The sequence below is a fragment of the Pimephales promelas genome, chromosome 15 (assembly GCF_988280905.1).
Source record: "Pimephales promelas chromosome 15, fPimPro1.hap1.1, whole genome shotgun sequence".
Taxonomy (NCBI): domain Eukaryota; kingdom Metazoa; phylum Chordata; class Actinopteri; order Cypriniformes; family Leuciscidae; genus Pimephales; species Pimephales promelas.
The window spans coordinates 4,077,329-4,102,231 of NC_142783.1; the positions used below are offsets into that span (position 1 = coordinate 4,077,329).

The 24,903-nt window shown below is 39.2% G+C and overlaps 1 protein-coding gene across 4 annotated transcripts in view; it reads left to right on the forward strand.

Annotated features, from left to right (window-relative positions):
• myt1lb (myelin transcription factor 1-like, b) overlaps positions 1-24,903 on the forward strand; it is a 185,001-nt gene that overhangs the window by 135,432 nt on the left and 24,666 nt on the right. For all 4 annotated transcript variants that reach the window (XM_039650967.2, XM_039650968.2, XM_039650969.2 and 1 more), the window contains 4 exons: positions 1,770-1,860; positions 4,252-4,359; positions 4,889-5,106; positions 10,806-11,086. In XM_039650967.2, the coding sequence (XP_039506901.2) occupies positions 1,770-1,860; positions 4,252-4,359; positions 4,889-5,106; positions 10,806-11,086 (698 nt within the window). The remainder of the gene's footprint in view (positions 1-1,769; positions 1,861-4,251; positions 4,360-4,888; positions 5,107-10,805; positions 11,087-24,903) is intronic.

A 24,903-nucleotide genomic window follows, 5' to 3' on the forward strand; every position in this document is an offset into this window, starting at 1 on the left:
AGAACAAAACAGGGAAAAAAAATAAAATAGAATAGAACAGATCAGAATAGAATAGCATAGAATAGAATAGAAGAGATCAGAATAGAATATAACAGAACAGAATAGAACAGAACAGAAAGGAACAGAAAATAATATAATAGAATAGAGCAGAATAGAATAGAACAGAAAAGAAAATAATAGAACAGAATATAATAGCACAGAATAGAACAGAACAGAATAGAATACAAAATAATATAATAGCATAGAACAGAACAGAAAAGAGTATAATATAATAGAACAGAAAAGAATAGAATAGAATAGAACAGAAATGAATAGAATAGAACAGAAAAGAAAATAATAGAACAGAATAGAATAATAGCATAGAACAGAACCGAAAAGAATATAATATAATAGAACAGAAAAGAATAGAACAGAGTAGAATAGAACAGAACAGAATAGAATAGAACAGAAAAGAATGGAATAGAACAGAATAGAACAGAAAAGAAAAAAATATAATAGAACAGAATATAAAAGAATAGAATAGAACAGAAAAGAAAAGAACATAATAGAATGGAACAGAATAGAATAGAACAGAAAAGAATATAATAGAACAGAACATAAAAGAGTATAATATAATAGAACAGAAAAGAATAGAAGAGAATATAATAGAACAGAAATGAATAGAATAGAACAGAAAAGAAAATAATAGAACAGAATAGAATAGAATACACAATAACAAAATAGAATAGAAGAGAACAGAAAATAATAAAATATAATAGAACAGAAAAGAATAGAATATCATAGAACAGAAATGAATAGAATAGAACAGAACAGAAAATAATAGAATAGCATAGAACAGAACCGAAAAGAATATAATATAATAGAACAGAAAAGAATAGAACAGAGTAGAATAGAACAGAACAGAAAAGAAAAGAACATAATAGAATGGAACAGAATAGAATAGAACAGAAAAGAATATAATAGAACAGAACAGAAAAGAGTATAATATAATAGAACAGAAAAGAATAGAAGAGAATATAATAGAACAGAAATGAATAGAATAGAACAGAAAAGAAAATAATAGAACAGAATAGAATACCATTGAACAGAACAGAATCGAATAGAATACAAAATAACAAAATAGAATAGAACAGAACAGAAAAGAATATAATATAATAGAACAGAAAAGAATAGAACAGAGTAGAATAGAACAGAACAGAATAGAATAGAACAGAAAAGAATGGAATATAACAGAATAGAACAGAAAAGAATAAAATATAATAGAACAGAATATAAAAGAATAGAATAGAACAGAAAAGAAAAGAACAGAATAGAATAGAACAGAAAAGAACAGAAAATAATAGAATAGAACAGAACAGATTAGAATAGCAGAACAGAAAAGAATAGAATAGAACACAACTAACCAGATCAGAACAGAATAGAATAGCATTGAATAGAACAGAAAACAATAGAATAGAACAGATTAGAACAGAAAACAATAGAATAGAACACAATAGAACAGAAAAGAAAAGAATATAACAGAATAGAACAGAACAGAATTGAATAGAACAGAATAGAAAACGCATGTGATTTGTACCACGACTCACGACGCTGCATGGTTGATGTGCATGCCAGTGTTCCTCCATTAGCAGTGTCTTGCATGCCGCTGTTGATGTCTCTGGTTCTGAGTGTGCTGGTGATAATGACGAGTGTCTCACACTAATGCAGATGACTAACTGTGGGCCTCTAACTCCTAATCTTTCACCCTATTTCTCTCGCCTGCTGTCAAGTTCTTGCAATGTATGAAAATGTTCTTAAGTGCCCTACGCCTGGCTGCACGGGCCGGGGTCACGTCAACAGCAACAGGAACTCTCACAGGAGGTGAGTTCCTCTCCGTCTGGATGAGAGAACCGCTCATATGTTCATCATAATCATCTTTATTCGGCAGCGTCTACGTTTAGAAAATCACAGCGTTGCCTAATTTCTCCCCGTTCTCTCAGCACATTGCTCAGTTGTACCTTTGATATCTGAATTTCGAATTTAATATATGCAGTTTCAAAGTCAGAATTCTTGGATAACACATGTGTATTTTTATGTTAAAATACTTTCTATTTTAATAAATTGAGACTATAAGTAAACCATTGGTAGGCTGACTCCATGAACACTAACTAATGTGTAGTCTGTGACTGATTACACATTTTAGGCAATCTAACCGGACTACTTTTTTATTCCATTTAGATTACTTTTCGATTACATCATAGATTCAAATTGGATTATTTTGACCCACATTGATATAAGGCATTCATTGTTATCAACAACTTGAAGTGATTTTAACATCACATTACGTCAGGGTATAAATTGTGTCAATGTAAAAAGAAATTAGGGGGAAAAAACAATTAGGGGAAATCATTTCATTAGGAATTTTTTACTTTGTGAATTTTTTTCTCATGTAATCATTAAAAAGTAATCTGATTATGAGCATAATATAATATAATATAATATAATATAATATAGTATAATATAATATAATATAATATGAAGAGTTCAGATGCAAAAGCCTCTAAATGCCATTTGAAATTTTCTTCTTTAATGATGATTTTTATCAAGCTTGTATATTTAAGTTCAGTAATTTCACTTAAATGGCAATGATAATTACCTATTAATTGTTATTTAAGTGAAATTACTGAACTTAAATATACAAGTTTGATAAAAATCATCATTAAAGATGAAAATTTCAAATGGCATTTAGAGGCTTTTGCATCTGAACTCTTCATATAAAATAATATTATATAATATAATATGATATAATACTGTATAATACTTATTTTTTGTAATCTGATTATATCAGTTACTAACCAGCACTGTGTGGGAATATGTGTTGTTCTCAAAAAGTGGCAGAAATGGATGTGTTTGGGAAACCAGGTTGAAACTTTTTTTTTTTTTGCATTATGTATGTTTGATGTTGCTAGTGATATAAAAGTATAGACTGCTACAAATGCACATTTCCTCAAGCTGCGTTTAAAACAGCATGTTGTTCTGTGGAAGGGCTTTGCGTGTGGACTGGTGTGTGCTGTAATGCTCTCAGCGTCAGCCATTAGCACCTCACTGACACCTCGCCAGGGGAGACGGCCCACTCCAGACGGCCCTGAAACACACGCGCCAGGCACCCCCCCCCCACACACACACACACATACACACTCACCTCGCTTATACTGGCAAGAGTGAAATTACATTTCCTACGGCAGTAAACCTGGCAGCTTGCTTGCAGTTCATGTCATAGATCAAACACACACACACACACACACACCTTCAGAAACCTTTCATATCTCTGTGCTCTGAGCTCATGACACTACCTACACTGTAAAAAATATATAATAACAGTTTGAATTCCTCCAATACAAAAGATTATTGAAGTAATATTTCAGTCTTTCGACTTAAAATTTGTATATTTAATTCATTTTTTTTTACTTGTTTCTTTGTAATTATTTGTGATTACCCAGTGAAAGTGAAAACTTTAAATCATACACAATTTTCACTGTAGAAGAACATTGTGTTGCTTTGTATACTCTTTCTTTATATATACACATTGTCTTTACTCAGCATTTTTATCTTGTTTTCCAGTACAAATTCTTAAATCAAGATACATTTACTTGAGATGCAAAATTACATGTCCGTAGCAAGGTTCGGGGAAGAAGGAGGCAGGAACCGGAGAACAATCAAATAAAACTTTATTTAAATGAAATAAACAAACAAAATACCCACCAAAAATAAAATATAAATACCTGCCAGCTCCTCACGGACGACTGCTGGCTACCAGAATAAAATTTAACAAAATACAAACAAAAGCAGGCCTGTTCTGTTCCTCTCTCGATCATCCACGTCGTCGCTCCCCCTTTATACGCAGTATTCCAGTCCAAATTTTCTGATGACACTCGATTGCTTAATATGATGAAAAGATTGAATTTATGTGATGCGTAACACGAGAATGGACCTCATTGGTTCCTGCTGAAGCTCAAATGTGCTGCGTAACACGAGAATGAACCTCATTGGCAGATCTGAGAAGCAGAAAATTTCAATTCTTTCTTTGTAATCTTTTATGGATTATCGAATCTTACTTCTGATTCTGACTTAATCCCAATACAGCATAAACGAGAACATGTTATATCAGTGATGAGTCTAAGCTGCATAATTTTGTCATTTGAAATGATTTGTCACTTATTGACGTGTCTTTGTAAAGCCATGATGTCCCTCACATTACTTTCTGTTCACCAGCCTGTCGGGTTGCCCCATAGCGGCTGCAGAGAAACTGGCCAAAGCCCACGAGAAACATCAGCCATGTGATGGAGGAAAATCCAACCAGGCTTCAGATCGTGTGCTCAGGTAACAGACGTTCTCCTTGATAGTGGGGGAAAAAGCATTTATTTCGTACATATAGTATACTACAATTATCATTAACATATTTACTGACATGTCGCTTGAGACTTACTGACATAAATATTATAATTCAACTTTATTTGGAGTACTTAATGCATATTTGTTAATATTAAGCCTAAATTTGTTTTAATATCACCATTAGTAAGGATAGTATGATATCTGTCTTTAAATGCAAGATATTTAAAAGTGTTTCTAATGTATACCAGCACATAAAATGTAAGTACATAAAGTATATAAATGCATTTGTAGTATACTTAGCATGAAATAAATGTATTTCAAATATATTTGAGTACATTTTTTTCCCACTTGGGTGTAACCTGTAAAAACAAAACAAAAAATCCTGAATTTGCTCATTTGCTGGAACCTGAATATCTTACAAATAGGCACCAATTTGTGTTGAATTTTTCTGTGCATACTAATGGATAGTATGCACTGATCATTGGCAGGCATACAGCATAAACTGTGTCTGTTTCAGGCCCATGTGCTTCGTGAAACAGTTGGAGATTCCTCAGTACGGCTTCAAAAACAACGTTCCCACTTCGACCCCGCGCTCCAACCTGGCCAAAGAGTTAGAGAAATACTCCAAAACCAGCTTTGACTACAACAACTACGACAGCAGCAACATCTACAGCAAACGGCACTCTGCTGCGCCCAAGCTCCACGGTCGGGACACACTGCCCAAAAGTGATGAGGGTGAGACGTCTGCTCTATCACATCACTATACGCAACTGGTCAAATGTCTGGGCTCGTGAGATATTCGGATGTTAAAAAAATGACTCTTCTGCTCACCAAGGCTGCATTTATTTGATCAAAAATACAGTAAAATCAGTAATATTGTGAAATATTAATACAATTTAAAATAACTTTTTTTTTATGTGAATATATAGTAAACTGTATTTTCTGCATCATTACTCCAGTCATCAGTGTCACAGGATCCTTCAGAAATCATTCTAATAAGCTGATTCGATGCACAACAAACATTTCTGATTATTATACATGTTGAAAACTACGTTATGGAAATGCTTTTAAAAGAGCAGCATTTATTTTAAATAGAATATTTTGTAATATTATAAATGTTACTTTTATCTTACACCCAAATTCTAGCGCTTTTCTTAGATTTAACTTTCAGAGTCTTTTTTTTTCGTTATTACTTTTAACCAAAAGAACCCAAGAAACAGCTGTACAGTGTCACATTTATTTTATGTCTATTTAGTTTTTATTAAATATAAATATATATATATATATATATATCTCAGATGTATGTTTCTAGTGTACTAGCTGAACAAAAAGTCAGTTAAAAAAGTAACAAATATATATATAGTTTATAACTACAGTATATATATATATATATATATATATATATATATATATATTTAATAGAGTGCTTCAAAACCCAGAAGACTAATTCACCTCTGGATCCTTTAAAAACTTCCTATGGGGAATTTCTGAATAAAAGGTCTTTGGTAAAGTTATGAACTGAATTGAAGGCAATCCAAATGAGCAAGAAGGCAGAAATCACAAGAAAAGGGTAATCCAGAAAACGAGCAGAGAATTAAAAAAAAAAAAAAAAAAAAAAAAAAAACCAAGACACCAGGATAACACTCAGAAAGGCAGTGTAATAACATACAAGACTTTGCAAAGAATGACAGAAAACACAGGGCTTATAAAGGCAGAGTTAACAAGGTAATAAGACAACAGCTGTACAGTGACACATTTATTTTATGTCCATTTAGTTTTTATTAAAAAAATATATATATATATATATATATATGTCAGATGTATGTTTCTAGTGTATTAGCTGAATAAAAAGTAAGTTAAAAAAATAAGTAACATATATATATATATATATATATATATATAGTTTATAACTACAGTATATATACTATATATATATATATATATATATATATATATATATATATATATATATATATATATCAGGTCAAAACCAAGAAGACTAATTCACCTCTGGTTCCTTCAAAAAGTTCCTATGGGGAATTTCTGAATAAAAGGTCTTTGAGGCAGAAAACACAAGAAAAAGGTAATACAGAAAACGAGCAGAGAAATAATAATAATAAAAAAACAAGACACCAGGATAACACTCAGAAAGGCAGTGTAATAACATACAAGACTTTGCAAAGAATGACAGAAAACACAGGGCTTATAAAGGCAGAGTTAACAAGGTAATGAGACACAGCTAAAACTATTTCAGCATAATGAGTCCAGGCAAAGGGTTATGGGAAACTTGATGACAATCTGACATTTTGTTCTAGAACGTAAACCACACACTCTCAGACCCTAAACATCCTTATCTATTCACTTATTAGAAACATACGAAGAGTTCAGATGCAAAAGCCCCTAAATGCCATTTGAAATTTTCTTCTTTAATGATGATTTTTGTCAAACTTGTATATTTAAGTTCAGTAATTTCACTTAAATAACAATTAATAGGTAATTATCATTGCCATTTAAGCGAAATCACTGAACTTAAATATACAAGCTTGATAAAAATGATCATTCTAGAAGAAAATTTCAAATGGCACTTAGAGGCTTTTGCATCTGAACTCTTCTACGTCTTATAAAATAATACCTAACAGGTTGAAAATCTGTGTTTGCAATATGGGTGTGTTTTGTAGAGCAATACGTTCAAATATCATCAAGATAACACATACCTTTTAATAGAAAACCCCATTATAAAACCCCATAAGGAGATCTGGCGTCATACCTGCAGCTCTATAACCCACACAGGTGTAGTTCATCACACAAACAGCAGCTGTGTCTATAACGATGTCTTCTTTTTCAATGCTAGATCCATTTGCTTATGCCACTTGGTTTGATATTTTGTTGTCCAATGAATATGGACATTTTAAGCCTGTCTTAAGTGTACTGTTTTGGGGGCTGCTTTATGATTATTATCATCTCCATGACTCTTGAATATTTGACTTCTAAGGTCTGAGAAAGCTAGTTGGTTTTCATGAACGTTTGGTGAGGAACTAAAAGCCTCCGAGATCTTCCTTCACTGTATTTCGGAGGTATGGAAATGTATGGAAATGATCTCGAGGCAGATGCATAATGAATGAGGCGGTTTAGGCAAATCACAGTCTGGATTTAGGGCTGCTGCTAATTGCAATTCTGTGCGCAAGTCTGTGAGATCCCCGGCCATGCTTTAATGACCAGACTGGAGGGAGAAGATAGAGGAAAAGGAACTCAAAAGAGAGAGAGAGAGAGGGATGGCAGCAGGACGCCCGGTGGGAGATGCCACTTTGATGCCCAGCTGGTGTTGTGCCTCATTGTGTCTTTTGTCAAACTATAGAGAGTGTCTCTCCGTCTCTCACTTACATCCCAACACCCCCCTCATCATTTAAAATCTCCTCATAATCATCAAAACCATCATAATAAACAAGCCATTTCCTCCTAAAGGGATTTGGCTACAGACACTAAAACGTGAGGTTCTTTAAAAAACTGAGTAATAGAAGCGATACCACTTTATTACAGTATCCGGTACACATCTTACATATACTTACTATTGTAATAAAAGTAAATTATGCATAATTACAACACTAAATCCTAAACCTAATTACTAAGTTCATGTTGTCAGTTAATATTACTTATTCATTATTTGATAATTACACTGTAGGACACCTTAAAATAAAATGCAACTATATAAGGAAGGTAAATACATCAATTTAGCATGGTTTATTATGAGGTTCAGGGATCAATTTTGAGTTAGTAGTTGTTAGCCCGATATTACTATAGTAAGTACATAGTAATTACATTGTTTTAACCTTGTTAAGTCTGACATATAAAAAAAATAGTGAGTGGAACAGTTTATTGAAATTTTAAGCACAATATAAAAAATAAATCTTTAAAAAAAGTTTGTATATGTGCATAGTGCATATGTGTTTTTGTTGAGTTTCATATTCAGTCTTTAACAGTGTTGGGAGTAACGCATTACAAAAGTAATACATTACAATAACATATTACTTTTTGCTGTAACGCAGTAGTGTAAGGCATTACTAATCAATTACTCGTTACATGTTCAGTGAGGCTTGTATTACAGTTGTATTACAGTGTATTGTCTGCTTTTACTTCTTAAAGGCAACAGACTATGTGAAAGTTTTAAAGCAGTCTTTTAGTGCCAGTTCAGAGCGGTCGCGTCTGTAACATTGTTTTTTCCTCATAAATGCGAACACGAAAACTAAAATAAAATGAATATTTTAAGTTCTATGGAGACTGGAGAGCCAACCCTTCCTCATCCGATTTGCGCAGTGTAATTAACAGAATTACAAAAAATATATTTTGCCTCATATTTTTTTGTCACGCATGAATGTGTGTCTTTTCCCTAATATTAAAAATAAAACATAGACTGATATTTGTCTAATGTTTGGAGTCCTTTAAGGAAGTAGCCTATATACGTTTCAATACATATATTTTCTGAGGATTTTTATTTCAAGTTTTGACTGCAAATGTCATGTCCATAATGCTGGACTTCCCCAATTTTAAATAATTTATCCTCAACTAGTTTTGTGGTGTAGGTCTACGTATTTTATAATGTTAACTTCAAATAATACTAATAGCCTAATTTAAAGATAAGGCAGCATTGGATCTGGACGGTAAGGAGAATAACGCTGGAGTTGGAAGAGGTGTGTCGCGATTCTGTAGGTTCGTGGATCTGAGTCGTGTGGCGAATCGCGATTTCGGTTTCATATTGCATATCGTTACAGCCCAAAAGTTAAGTTCTACTTAGTTATTTTGGTGAAAGTAACTCAAAAGTAATACATGAGTAATGTAACGCATTACAATTCTGAGACAGTAATATTGTAAGGTAATGAATTACTTTTAAATAACAGTAACAAGTAATACCTAATGTATTACAGTTTGGAAGTAACTTGCACAACACTGGTCTTTAATGGCTCATATAGTCAATGAACATGCAGCTCAAACTCAGAGAGGAACAACACATTTCATTTCGAGAAACAAACTGAGCAACAATATGCAATTTAGTGCAGTTGCTGATATTTATATTGGGGAAAAGAAGGATTCGGAAAATGTTTCATAACAGTATGCTTGCATAAAATGCATATACATATCAGCAGTCACTGCCAAATATCTCCCGAGTTATAATAGTTCACCTAAACTAAAGCCATAAAAGTAATTACTTGAAAAACAACTGAAATAAAATAAAATATTGCCATGGTAACATTTCTGATTTTTATGTAGGCCTAATTTAACTAAAATAACTTAAATAAAATATAACAAAATGTAAAATATAGTAAATTTAAACTATAATCAGTCCCTCCAGAAAAACGCGATTATGCGATCGCTGAATTCAATGCAAAATCAGCCAAAGTCCGCATATTTATGCGGGGGCCGCATTTTTTCAAATACGCCGCACTTTCGCCGCATAAATTGCCGATTTCCTTGCAAAATATGCGGGGTTTGCATAATTTCATAATCCTCGCATTTTCGTTGCAAAAAAAAGTCACGTGTATTTTAGCAGAAAGTTAAAAAATGTTGCGTTTGCTTCACACAAGAGCAGCCGTTTCCCTCTGTTTCCATGGGAACGTTATGAAGTGACGCAATTACGCGGCGCCGGACAGACTCAAGGAGGCGATTGACATCTCACAAATCGAACTCGTATAACTGTCTCACACGTTCTACCGTCACATCGTTACTTAATAAACAACATAAGATAAAAGTAGTAGCATCAAACAGAAATTACCCGCACACATGAGGCGTTCGAGGCGCACGTATAACACTGCAGAGAGTTCAACAGGGAGCGCGCAGCTCTTAAAGGGGCCACACCTTATTTATACTCGTTATAGTCTGAAATAAAACAAGATGAGAAATTAAATATTCCCAGCACTTTCTATGATGTAGTATGCTTGCTTATCAAAGGAAGTAATAAGAAATGACTCTTACATTAGCCTAGTGAGAACAGGATGTTGGGGGAATCACTGAAAAAGAGAAATCTTTTTCATCAAACCGCAATTTTTGCAAGTTCTCTCAATTTTTGCAAATTCCTGCAATTTTATCGCATAAAATTGCATAAATATCCCGCATATTCCATCGCATTTTTAAAGAAAACGGGCCGAGCAGGCTAATCAATCAATTTTTGCCCGCAACAGTCACAAAAAAACTCCGCGTTTTTCTGGAAGGACTGAATACTATTATGGTAAATGTTATATATAAATCGCAAATTTTTTCACAAATTTTTGGAAATTACCACCACAAAATCAGTCATTTTGATCGCAAAAATCACAAAAAAAAATCGTGAAATCCTGGAGGGACTGTATAATAGTATCTCAGTGCTATCACAATAAAGCCATTGTTAGGATGTAGATGCAGAAGATCTGTTTTGTGATCTGTCCCATCTGTGTGTTAACCGTCAGCGAAGCGCTACTGCAAGAGCTGGAGTTCGGCGAGCAGCACCTCGAGCAGCTTCGGGCCCAGCAGCAGCAGCAGCCTGAGCTGTGGAGGAGGAGGAGGAGGGGGAGGAAGAGGAGGAGGAGGAGAGAGTAGCGCCAGCAGCACCTGCAGCAAGAGCAGCTTCGACTACACACACGACATGGAGGCGGCGCACATGGCTGCCACTGCCATCCTCAACCTCTCCACCCGCTGCAGGGAGATGCCACAGAGCCTGAGCGGGAAACCCCTGGACATCTGCTCGCAGGTACACACGTGTGTGACATCCCAGATGTCAAAATTGAAATAACTATTGAGTTACGGTAATATAATATTTATTTAGCCAATTCAAATTGTTTGTGTTAATTTCTCTACATCAGTGTTTGAATTTAACTTTTCAATTAAGGATCAATATTTCCTTCCTTGGACTGATTTTTTTTTATAGGGAGATACTTTGGGTACCGATTAGGTGCACCTTCAGTGCAGTTGCAATAATTATGGTTCATATTAAATTATTATTAAAATATAGCACAACATGGCAGAACTAAATATTGCTAAGATTAATGTAAATTTTTGGGCCAGTCTCAATATTAGATTATGAATCTTTCTACTGTAGATTCTGACATGTAATCAGTGTTTTGTTTTCTTCATGTTCATTGGTTTCATGAAAACCAAGTCATATAGTCTACATTTGAAGAGACGGGTTTATTATATTTAACTAAATCTAAAACCATTGAAAACAGTTAATGGAAATAAAATAAAATACAAAAAGATTTTATTATTTTGTTATTTCAGCTTGTTGGCAGATCAGTCTTATTTATTGTTGTCTGTCCTGATATTGTTCAATCACTTTTTCACATATGATGGCGAACCAAACATTCAAGCAGCGTGCTTCTCCCTGTGAGTTATGTGTTGGGGAGCGGATCATGTACTGTCAGCCTTCGAGAGGGCATTGTTTTTGTGTGTCACTTTTTGAGGAAGATGTTCAGGCGAGCTTTAATCATGGTTCTGGCCCCACAAACTAGTTTTGGACTAGTTTTCACAGAAGCTGAAATGGATTGTTCCCAAATGGATCTCTCGGAGGGGTCAGAGACGGGCGCTGCGGTTTTCATCGAACTCGTGATTCAACTTCACCACAGGCTCGTGCCCTCTGAGAAGGGTCAAAATAAGTCAGTCACTGGTTTCCTGCTAGTTATGTTTCCAGTAGACCATTGGGTGCGTGCAACGCCAAGGTCATGGGTTCAATTCCCAGGAAAAGTAAAAACTGATAAGAATGTAAATGTGTACCTTGACATGCAATCTAAGTCGCTTTGGATAAAAGCATCTGCCAAATGCATACAAATTTAAATGGGTTACACTTTATTTTGATAGTCACTTTAGACATTCTACTAATTATAAGTAACTTTTCAACTACATGTCCACTAACTGTCATTAGAGTATATTATACAGTAGTAGACTGTCAGTAGACTATTAGGTTATGGTTAGGGGTTAAGGCCATTGCACACCGAGTCCGAAATTCGCATCCGAAATTTTCGCACGTTAAAAAAAAAATTCGACCTCACGTTATGTCAGTCACGCTTGCACACCGCCTCCGAAACTTTCGTCCGTCATAAAATTAATCGGATCGGGTTCGATTTTCTGCGTTTTTCGCATCCAGAGCCAGCATTTTGAGAGGTCTTTTGACAATTCAGGGCCGGGGGGAGCTCGTCCTCAAATCATTGCACATATGCGCCGTGCTTTCAGTTTCGGTTTTCAATTCGATCAAGTGTTTATGTTCTCTTCTCTAGCTATATTGGATTATGAAATTAATAAACCTCCCCTTTCAATCAGATTGAAATTTAGGATCGAATAAGGTGTGATTGAGCAGCCTATTCGATAACTAATGTATTATTTGGGCACAATATACAATAACAGCCTAGCTGTTCTGTCTGCCCAGCGCTTCCACCGGACCGCGCGCGGGTGTGTGTTTGTCCGTGTGTGTGTCCATACCTGGTCCATTTCAGACACACTGCCAGTCTCCGTTCAGAATCGATTGGTTCACGGAAATTGGTGGTCTTGTTTTTAATATGTGGCTCCAGAATCGCTAGCAAAGCATCGAACTGTCCCACTGACATTCTGAGGTAATAATTTTGAATCGTTTAGGATAAATTCGCAACTCCTTGATAAGGAACTCTCCTTCCTCTCGGCGCAATTTCAGGATTGGATGGACGCAATATTTTCTCTTTCTTCCCTTTTCAATAAGAGAGAGGGCAAAAATCATCCTCACTGCTTGACGAATCCATTTGGTATTTTTGCGTTTTTTCCCGCAAAGGTTTAAGAAATACGCAACGGACTCGGTGTGCAAGGTTTCTATGCGTGACGAATTTTTAAGCTGACGAACACGAAAATACGCATACGAATATTTCGTGCTCGGTGTGCAATGGCCTTTAGACTTTGGGTTAGGAGAATAAGTTTACTTGTAGTCGCCAAGTTACTTATAGTCAGCTGAATGTCTGTTGGGGAACCAACAAAAAAAAGTGTTAGCAGATATTAAGCGGACAGTCTACTAATACTCTAATGACAGTTAGTTGACATGTAGTTGAAAAGTTACTTATAGTTAGTAGAATGTCTAAAGTGGACTATCAAAATAAAGTGTTACCTTTAAATGTTATGTTAAATGTTAAATTTGCTTAGGTTGCTGAAATGGTTGCTCTAACTTAGAGGCCAGCTTCAAGAGGCTTAGTTCATCTTAGTTCGTGGAGGCTTCTGCCAAACATATCTCGATGGGTCCTGCAACCGGTTAATCTTTCTACGATTGGAAAGATAAAACGGTCTGCGTTCACGTCCACTATGCACACTGGTGCACCATCCTCCTGTGGTCCCTTGGGAAGATGTATACACCTTGCGGTACCAAAACATAGGATCAAACATCCAGACAGGCCAGTGTAATAGAGACTTAACCCTGAGTTGGTGGAGCATATATGGGAAGTTAATGTGGGAAGCCAAGCGGAAGTGGATCTGTTTGCGTCTCCGAATACAACACACTGTCCACTTTGGGTCTCCCTTACACACCAAGTCCCCTGGGGCTGGACACTAGGGTACAGACATGGCCAAGGTTGCTCCAAGGAGTTCTAGAGAAAGTCTGCAGGGGAGGGAATAAGTCCACTACTAGTAGGACCATACAGGGTTTGGCCTCTGAGTGGGCTCAACTCATAGACACTGGTCTCTGAACTGAGGTTGTAGAGACCAAACTTAACTCTAGAGCTCCGTCCATAAAGAAAACTTTACGCCTTGAGTTTTCACTTCTTGGTGAAGTATGCGACAATGGGATCCAGTTAACTTCCCTGTTGGTTCAGTGCTTGAGTTTCTACAAGATCGCTTTTCGGCAGGGCTCCCCCTTTCTACCTTAAAGGTTTATGTGGCTGCCATGCCCTTGTGGATAAAGCATCTTTGGGGAGGAACCCTCTAATAACTTGTTTCCTTTGTGGTACTTTGATGCTGAGGCATCTGCTTAGGACCTGGCTGTTTTTTTAGAAGGCTTATCTTTGGCTCGCTTCGAGCCCCTTGATACGGTTTCATAGAAGTTTGAGGTTAAAAACAGTCTTCCCTCTAGTTATCTCTTCTCTTAAAGGTTCTCTAAGCGATCCTGGGTGTTGACGTTCAGAATATTTTCAAACAAATCGGAGGCTAGCTAGACCCTCCCTCCTCCGCATCTCATCTCCTCCCCCTCCCTTCCGTGCTTCCTGAAATAATTGTGAACGTGCATTTCTAGCTAATTATATCCTTGTGTGGGTTTGGCGAACATAAGCGTCAATTTAGAAGAAAAAAAAAAACAATTTGCCGTTTTTTTGCTCTTCTTTTGCTTTTTTTTTGTCCAGCAAAAACAGAGCAACCTGAATGTCGGATTGGAATCCCTTCTACCGCCGGAGTTCTCGCCATCGTTCAAAAGCTTTGCTACCGATGAAAATTCGGAACTTCACACGTTCTTTATCCGACTCCTTCTTCTTTTTAATTTGTTCTTCAGAACGACGTCTCTTTGGTCGTGTTTCGGCCATTTTTCAAACTTCCCTCTTATGCTTCTCTCTCCTTCACACACACACCCCCTTCATGTGCACGCGCACTAACCCCCCAGACCCACCCTCAAATACTTCTTACCAGTGATTGGCTGGAACACTGTTTGTTAAATTTTGTGGTCCGGGTGAGACATGATTGTTTTTGTTGCCGTTTTTGGAGCCTGTGGTGTCTACAGAGACCGCGTTTTTTTACAGTGTGTTTAGGGGACAGGCAGCTAGCCGATAGTGAGGGGACGTTTGATGTATGTGACAAAAAATGTTTTGGCCCCACATCGCTTAGAGAACCTTTAAAAGAGTAGGAGATCTTCAGGCCTTATTGGTCCCCACTTGCCTTGAGTCCGCACCCAGGATGGTAAAGGGATGCAAAACATTTCTTTACCCTAAACCGGGCTATGTCCTTAAGGTGCCGACCAATGTACTGCGGCTTATCGTTTTGCAAGCCTTCAGCCCTCCTCCTTCCAGAGATCAGTACCAGGAAAAGCTGAACCTTCTCTGTCCAGTAAGAGCGCTGGATACATATGTCCACAGAGCTGTCCTGTGTTGAAACTGGATCAGCTGTTTGTCTGTTTTGGATCACATAAGAAAGGTCTTCCTGCACCTTAGCAGAAAGTCAGCAAGTGTATAATTGCGGCTATCTCTCTCGCTTACTAAGTCTCTGGTCAGCCGTCACCTTTGGCTGTCCAACGCATTCTCATCCCAAGGCGTCATAAACGACACTTTTAGAAAAGCGTAAACATCCAACACACGTCACCCTTCAGCATCAAATGAGACGCTTTGGTTATGGTAGGGTTAGGTATGGGGTAGGGTTAGGGTTAGACCACTAGGAGGCGCCTTCTTCCCCATATATATTTGCGTCTCATTCGACGCTAAAGGGTGCCATGTGCGCTGGATGTAAACGACGCCTTGGAATGAGAACGGGCTCGGCTGTCCGAGCTCATTCTACCAGGAGTATGCCAGCCTCCAAGGCCTTAATTTTGGGCGAATTTACCTGAATTTCTGAAAATAGTGCCATATGTGTTCAGTCTTCAAACACACTCGAAGTGCTCAACCAATCACAACACACTGGTTCAGTCGACCAATCAGAGCACATTGTTCTTTTCAGAAGGAGGAGCTTCATAGAGACATGAACTAAACAGAGCACAAAACACGACAAGCGTATCGGTGAGAACACTTGTTTAAAGAGCGCACACACCCGTTTGACTGCACATCACATTTTTGACATTATTGATACTGCTTGGATTTGTAATACGGGACATACGTTAATGGGCTTTTTACACTGTCAGATACAATAAAAGAGCGACAGCACAAAAAACCTGCCTACCTTACAAAAATTTGCATTGCATTTACAATCGTGTGAAAACTAACAATTGTACAAGCAGACAAAGGGAGTTTTACCAAACATCAGATGACCTCCTGCTAACGCTCGGACGGAAGATGGATTCGAGAAAAAGTGAATGTTGTTTGTGTGGGATATAGGAATTATATCCTCAGATTAACACACACTCATCCAGCAATGATGCAGAGCATGAAATAGGAGGAAAGTAGAGTTGATATTATGTGTGTGTCTGTGTGTGTGAAACATGGAGGCACCTTCTCTCTCTCTCTCTCTCTCTCTCTCATTTGATCTGCTGTCATTCTGATCTGCCTGCAGCAGTGCTCTTCTCTCACTGTCATGGGTTTAGTGTGTGATGCTTCCTCTCCATCTGCACCTCAGCTCAACACATTTATTTCAGTAGTGCAGTATTCATGCAGTCCGTCGTCTCGCAGAGGAGCCGGAGCGCTTGTTAAGCATGACTTCTCTGCTGCTTTTAGCTTTAGGACTCTGATTTTACATTGAGCATCAAATGGTGACTTAAAAATAGCAGCAACCAACATTACTCTTCCAATCAAATATTACCTTGCAGAGTAACTGCAGAGGCTCAACATTATGTAAAATGCTTAATATGACGGGCTTGGACAGGAGAATCGACGTTTTAGCTTTACATTGTATTTATAATATATTAATATATATATATATTGATGGCATTTCCAGTTTCTTTGGAGTCCATTGAAACAGCCAATTCTTGTTTTTTTTATGAAATATTGCAGCATTTACTTAAATGATTTATTAAATGTACATCTTTTTTTAATTCATGTGCCTGGTAATCTTGAATCAGACTATCTTCCCCTCCCTCTTGCTGCATCTCGTCTCTGATGACGAGGGAGGGGCTATAACCTGTCACTCACATGAGATCAACCAATAGCAAACCACAACCATCCAATCAATTCCCCACAGACACAATCAAGCCCCGCCCACATTTGTTCTTGTTCCAGAAGCCATTTCACATGGATATGTGCCACATTTCATCTTGACTTTAAAATAAGAATAAAATATCTGCCAATGGGGTGAGAAAAATAATTTTAATTTAATGGGGTCACGACATGAGTAAAATGTTGTGCCATTTAAAAAATCTTGTTTCAAAGCTTAAAGCTACACTGTGTGATTTTTACCCCCATCTAGCGGTGAAAAGGTATATGACCATCCAGTGAATATTAGTTTCTGTTCCTCTCAATTCCGATTTCGTTTTAACTCCTACGGTGGCCAATGTAGTCCAAGATTAACATGGCTTCCAGTTCGACCTCGTCCATGAGTGTTAACTCAAACGTAAACGCAAAAGGCAAAGCTTGAATTAACGTGTATGTCCCTCTTTGGCTAATGTACTTTCAAGATGGAGGGTCAACATGGCGACCGACATTAGAACCCCTTAACCGTATGTATTTTCAATGGCATATTACACACTCACGAGAATACTTTATTACTTGAACGAAATAAATATACATTAATGAGCACATATATTTTTGAAAGAGCTAAGTGTTTTTAGCTAACAATAAACTAAAAGAGTTACACAGTGTAGCTTTAAAATGTGCGCAATTATTTCATTATTTATTTGTTAATATGTGCACTTTTGTTATGAATGTTAACCTGTATGTTAAAAAAAGTATATGTGATGCTGTGGCACTCGCTATAGTACAGTAATGTAAAACACCCGGAAGTTTTGATGTTACATACATATTTTGATGTAAAATAAGGCTTGAAAAAAGACATCATTTTACACCATCAACCATAGGCCACGCCCACTGGCATTTGGTTGCTTACTGCGCAGGTACGTGTGTTTTGTTGCGCCACGTCAATAGAAAATGGAACCCGTTATAATCACTGACGCTGGATTATACAGTACACAGACGCCCGTTCAGTTTCTGACGTACTCAACGCGCTTGAGTCTGACAACGTCAGGACGAATATAGAAGAGTGAATGGAAGAGTAACGCAACAGCTTGTTTGCTTCTCTGTAGAGACTTCAGAAGGATACACACTGAAGGAACAAGTGGATGTTTTATTTTAATGGCGTTCCAGATCGTGTTGAAAGATTATATGTTTGTATGGAGCGTCTGACTGCAGATAGTTTTGTAAACGAGGCGCAGTGTAATGGAGAGTTCACAAAGAAACTTTAGTTGAAAGATGAAGCAGCCGACTGTATTGGATCTGGCAGCCGAATAAAAACAGATCATTTCAAGAAATATTTCTTCTGAAATGTTTTGTTTTTGTTGATTTAGGAATATTTAGATATTTGTACTGGAAACCAAGAGGAAAAATCAGGCCGTTCTCATCCCATGGCACTTTTGACATTGCGTCTACATCCAACGCACATGGCACCCTTTAGCGTCAATATGAGACACAGATATATATGGGCCAGAAGGCGCCTCCTAGTGGTCTAACCCTAACCCTACCCCAGACCTAAACCTACCCATAACCAAACAAAGCTCTGTGTGTGTTAAATTGACGCTAAAGGGTGCCATGTGCGTTGGATTTAGACGAAATTTCCAAAGCGTCACTATATGACGCCTTAGGATGAGAATGCGTTGGGAAAAATAATGAGTAAGGGAGTTATTTTATACATTGGTGTTGTTTCTGTGTCTCCACTTTCCATCTGTGTCTCGCGCTGTCTAATTGAGCAGCATTAGTCGAGGCGGCAGCAGGAAGTGGAGCGTTGGGACGTGACCTCTTTGCTTCGCTGTCACTTCCTCTGGGGTTCCCGTAGTAACAGAGGTCAGGGTGACTGTAGGCAGAGAGAGCTCCTCCTCATTCCTCACTAATTACATCTGATGTCTTCGCTCTGCATAACTGAATTTCCTGAGATCCGTTTCGATGGGTCGTGTACGTACAAGCTATATGCATGATGTACATCCTCATCTTCTTTATCTCTCCTTTACTTTTTGTCTCATTAAAATCTGTGCAGATTTTTCAAGTTCAAACCCTAAAACTTATTTTGTATATATTTTTTTTAATTTCTGGCAGCCACAGCCACTTTTTTTTAGCTGTATGTGGAACAGACGGCTGAAATATTTCCCTGATTGTTCTTCAGGATAAGGTCTTGTTCTGTGTTTTTCTGTAACCAACACACACACCTCCATTCAGCCTTCACTAATAGAAGATGGAGTTTTTAATGGTAAATCTGAGTAGAATCTGTCCGAGAACACTGTAGTATTCGTCAATATGCCATCTGTGTAAGATTCATTCATTTTACATATTACATTCATATTACCCTAGATTTTAACATTTTCTGACTGGTGATGGCTCATGTTCAACTCATCAACATTATGCAGTGCAGAACTAGCAGGGCATTGCTATGGGGTTGCTATGGTTCTTTCTATGTAGTATATATATATATATAAACATATTTTTTTCTCCATCCACCTTTCAAAAGGAAAAAATCGCAAACTTCTCAATAAGCCACATTTCAATTGTTTGCTGAACATTGAATACTATCGTTCATACGGATTTATTATTCACGTGCGCACACACACACACACACACACACACACATTACAAATTGGTTTTGAATAAGGTGCTACATTCTTTTATATATGGAGCTAAATTTTACATTTTATTGGGACGGTGTTGTAATAACCAAATATGGAGATCACATTCACCCTGGTGTTAGATATACATAAAGTGAATGCTGAACAATTACATATGCTATTACTTTCTTTGCACTGCTGGTCTGTTGAAGAAATATGTCTTAAAATGTTTTAAGCATCATAATTCAGGTGATGCTGAAGAGCTTTTTTGATAACCTGAAACGTGAAAGGTATCACGCAGAGCAGAGGAGATTTCCACACACACTCACACACACTGTCACGTCACCACACCGCCATCTAGTGTATGGCAGCACTCTGATTTCCGTCTCCACCTAGTTCTATAATTTCCCTTTTTTATCGTCATGACAGCAAAGTCTCTGTGTAAATCCTGCTGTTCTAAAGGCATTTGGCTGAAATCTAGAAGTCTCCGTGATGCTGCACGACTGGCAGATTAATTCTCACATCCTCTGGCGTGTTAATTGTGGAAAAACTGATTGATGTGCTCCTCAACATCCAACTGATACATTGCCATTTGCATACAAATTGAGTGTGGGGAGCAATTGTGTATTTTTAAAGTGAAGGACTTCATGTGTGAATGTGACAATGAAGGCAAGCGTTGGATGGGTGGTTCTGTCAAGAAATTCATTTGAACAATTATAATATAAATGCAGTTATAATATTTAATATATTTTTATTCTTGAACTAAAATACAAAAACTATGTCAATTATGCATATTTGTATATTCTATTCAAATTTTACGAATTACACACTCACTGTGGTGGAGTTAAAATAATGCAATCATTTATTTGTGGTGGGGGAAAAAAAGAATTATTTCTTGAAAGATTTCTTCTTTTAAACGTTCTCTCTCAGCTAATGGCAGATCTTTTCACCAGTTGAAGGTTACTGGTGTGCCTCTTTGCTGGTGTAAAGGATTATGCATTGATGCTTAACGGACAATGAAGAATTAGCTGCTATCAAACACATCTAAATAGCATACCATACTGTTACTATTTCTGCAGTGAACAGATTTTCTTTATGGATGGAATACCAGGATGACGAACATTGAAATGTGTACCTTATAACAGAGAGAACTGTGTGGAATAATATTGAAACCCATAATGAAAAGCACCCAACTTCACCTTCCAGTTCCAGGGTGTTGAATGAACTAGATGAGAAATGTTAGTTCTTAACTGGGTCTCCTCGACTCATTTTTTAACAAGACATCCAATATTAACTATGCAAAATGACATTCTCATAGAAAATCATAACTGAAAACTGGATGGTGCTTGCTGAATTAAACAAGCGATCATACTGTGTATCATACTGTATTGTAATGCAAATGTTTATCACAGCATATTGCCTTGCATTTCACATCACTAACAAACTATCCTGAAAAAAACCAAAAGTTTGTGGCCATTAAGAATACACACATATAGAAAAATAATTCATACTTTTATTCAGCAAGGATGCATTAAATTGATCAAAAGTAATTTCTTTCTAATAAATTATCTTATTTTGCACTTTCTATTCATTAAATAATCCTGAAAAAAAATGATCAGTTAAGTGTTTGCCACATTGTGGCTGTAATGAGCACATGACAATCTGAGATAACAAAGAACAGTCTTTTTAACTCAATACTCCAAACACAGCAATCAACAGGAGAATGTGACGAGGAGAAAATAACAAAAACTATATTGGACAATAAACAGACAGAACTCAGGGTTTAAATACACAGGGAGAGTAAAATCAGTAAGTAATCATGGCATAAAAAACACAGGCAAACCAGAATAGGAAACAAAGTGAAAACAAAACTAAAACAGAACATGTCCCTGTGCCATAACAAGTCCAACCAAGGAGGGAGGGAGCAGGCTTTGGAGAAGGACGAGGGTCTGGCAAAGGGCAGGACACCGGAGGAAATCATAGAGGGAGAGACCAAGGCAGCGATTATTATGATTGATGGATCCAGGAGCAGAAGTAGCCAGATGGGAACCCAGAGTGAAGCTAGGACAATGACCCACGACTGAGACAAAGGAGGGAGGAGCCATGGTGGATACTTGGCTGAAGACACCAGGGGGGACAACTGTCGGAGACAAGGCCGGTGGAGGTGGAGACCCAGGTAGAGCTGAAGAGCCGATGAGACCCAGGAAGAGCTGATGAGGCGATGAGACCCTGGTAGAGCTGAAGAGCTGATGAGATCCAGGTAGAGCTGATGAGGCGATGAGACCCTGGTAGAGCTGAAGAGCTGATGAGATCCAGGTACAGCTGAAGAGCTGATGAGACCCAGGTAGAGCTGAAGAGCTGATGAGATCCAGGTACAGCTGAAGAGCTGATGACATCCAGGTAGAGCTGAAGAGCCGATGAGACCCAGGTAGAGCTGAAGAGCCGATGAGACCCAGGTACAGCTGAAGAGCCGATGAGACCCAGGTAGAGCTGAAGAGCCGACGAGACCCAGGTAGAGCTGAAGAGCCGATGAGACCCAGGTAGAGCTGATGAGCCGATGAGATCCAGGTAGAGCTGAAGAGCCGATGAGACCCAGGAAGAGCTGATGAGGCGATGAGACCCAGGTAGAGCTGAAGAGCTGATGAGATCCAGGTACAGCTGAAGAGCTGATGAGACCCAGGTAGAGCTGAAGAGCTGATGAGATCCAGGTACAGCTGAAGAGCTGATGAGATCCAGGTAGAGCTGAAGAGCCGATGAGACCCAGGTACAGCTGAAGAGCCGATGAGACCCAGGTAGAGCTGAAGAGCCGATGAGACCCAGGTAGAGCTGATGAGCCGATGAGATCCAGGTAGAGCTGAAGAGCCGATGAGATCCAGGTAGAGCTGAAGAGCCGATGAGACCCAGGTACAGCTGAAGAGCCGATGAGACCCAGGTAGAGCTGAAGAGCCAATGAGACCCAGGTAGAGCTGAAGAGCCGATGAGACCCAGGTAGAGCTGAAGAGCCGATGAGCCGATAAGACTCTGGTAGAGCTGATGAGCCGATGAGACCCAGGTAGAGCTGAAGAGCCAATGAGCCGATAAGACTCTGGTAGAGCTGATGAGCCGATGAGACCCTGGTAGAGCTGAAAAGTTGATGAGACCCAGGTAGAGCTGAAGAGCCGATGAGACCCAGGTACAGCTGAAGAGCCGATGAGACCCAGGTAGAGCTGAAGAGCCGATGAGACCCAGGTAGAGCTGAAGAGCCGATAAGCCGATAAGACTCTGGTAGAGCTGATGAGCCGATGAGACCCAGGTACAGCTGAAAAGTTGATGAGACCCAGGTAGAGCTGAAGAGCCGATGAGACCCAGGTAGAGCTGATGAGCCGATGAGACCCAGGTAGAGCTGAAGAGCCGATGAGCCGATAAGACTCTAGTAGAGCTGATGAGCCGATGAGACCCAGGTAGAGCTGAAGAGCCAATGAGCCGATAAGACTCTGGTAGAGCTGATGAGCCGATGAGACCCTGGTAGAGCTGAAGATCCGATGAGCCAATGAGACCCAGGTAGAGTTGAAGAGTTGATGAGCTGATGAGACCCAGGAAGAGCTGAAGAGCCGATGAGACCCAGGTAGAGCTGAAGATCCGATGAGCCAATGAGACCCAGGTAGAGTTGAAGAGTTGATGAGCTGATGAGACCCAGGAAGAGCTGAAGAGCCGATGAGACCCAGGTAGAGTTGAAGAGTTGAAGAGCCGATGAGCCGATGAGACCCAGGTAGAGCTGAAGAGCAGATGAGACCCAGGTAGAGCTGATGATCCCATGAGCCAATGAGACCCAGGTAGAGCTGAAGATCCGATGAGCCAATGAGACCCAGGTAGAGCTGAAGATCCGATGAGCCAATGAGACCCAGGTAGAGTTGAAGAGTTGAAGAGCCGATGAGCCGATAAGACTCTAGTAGAGCTGATGAGCCGATGAGACCCAGGTAGAGCTGATGAGCCGATGAGACCCAGGTAGAGCTGAAGAGCCGATGAGCCGATAAGACTCTAGTAGAGCTGATGAGCCGATGAGACCCAGGTAGAGCTGAAGAGCCAATGAGCCGATAAGACTCTGGTAGAGCTGATGAGCCGATGAGACCCTGGTAGAGCTGAAGATCCGATGAGCCAATGAGACCCAGGTAGAGTTGAAGAGTTGATGAGCTGATGAGACCCAGGAAGAGCTGAAGAGCCGATGAGACCCAGGTAGAGCTGAAGATCCGATGAGCCAATGAGACCCAGGTAGAGTTGAAGAGTTGATGAGCTGATGAGACCCAGGAAGAGCTGAAGAGCCGATGAGACCCAGGTAGAGTTGAAGAGTTGAAGAGCCGATGAGCCGATGAGACCCAGGTAGAGCTGAAGAGCAGATGAGACCCAGGTAGAGCTGATGATCCCATGAGCCAATGAGACCCAGGTAGAGCTGAAGATCCGATGAGCCAATGAGACCCAGGTAGAGCTGAAGATCCGATGAGCCAATGAGACCCAGGTAGAGTTGAAGAGTTGAAGAGCCGATGAGCCGATGAGACCCAGGTAGAGCTGAAGAGCCGATGAGACCCAGGTAGAGCTGATAAGCCGATGAGACCCAGATGAGCTCATGAGATACAGATGGCTCTGGAGACAGTGGTGAAGCTGCAGTGATGAGTGTCCGAGGTGGAGCCAGGGTGCAAGAGGACTGAGGAGAAGCCGTTGTGACTGAACACCAATGTGGAGCCGTAGGGAAGGCGGAGCCCGAAGGGGTGGAGGAACGAAGCACAGCTGAAGGCCATGGTACTGCAGAGCGACGTCTGACCAAGGCATAGCCGAGCGGACAAGAGAGCCCGGTGAAGCCGCAAAGACAGTGGTCCCAGTTGGGGCCGAGGAAGGGGGAGCCAAGTTGGAGTCAACTGGTCGCTGAGCCGAGGTGGAATGATGGGTTTTCCGGCTGGAGGTGGAGCCAGGGGATCATTGTGCTGAGGCGGAGCTGGAGACTGGAAGGCCCAAGGTGGATTGGTGGATTGGCTCACACACCTGCTCTGGCTCTCTGTGGGGCTGGGGCTCTTTGCCAATTGTGTGCTCAGTCCTCTTTACTAGCTTGTGCATTGTGGCAGGCTCAGGCTCATTATCTGCGGTGGGCTCTGGCATTCGCTCTGTGAAGTGTGTGGTGGCTGGCTGGCCTCTGGGTCTGGAGTGAGGCTGGTGATGTCCTCCAC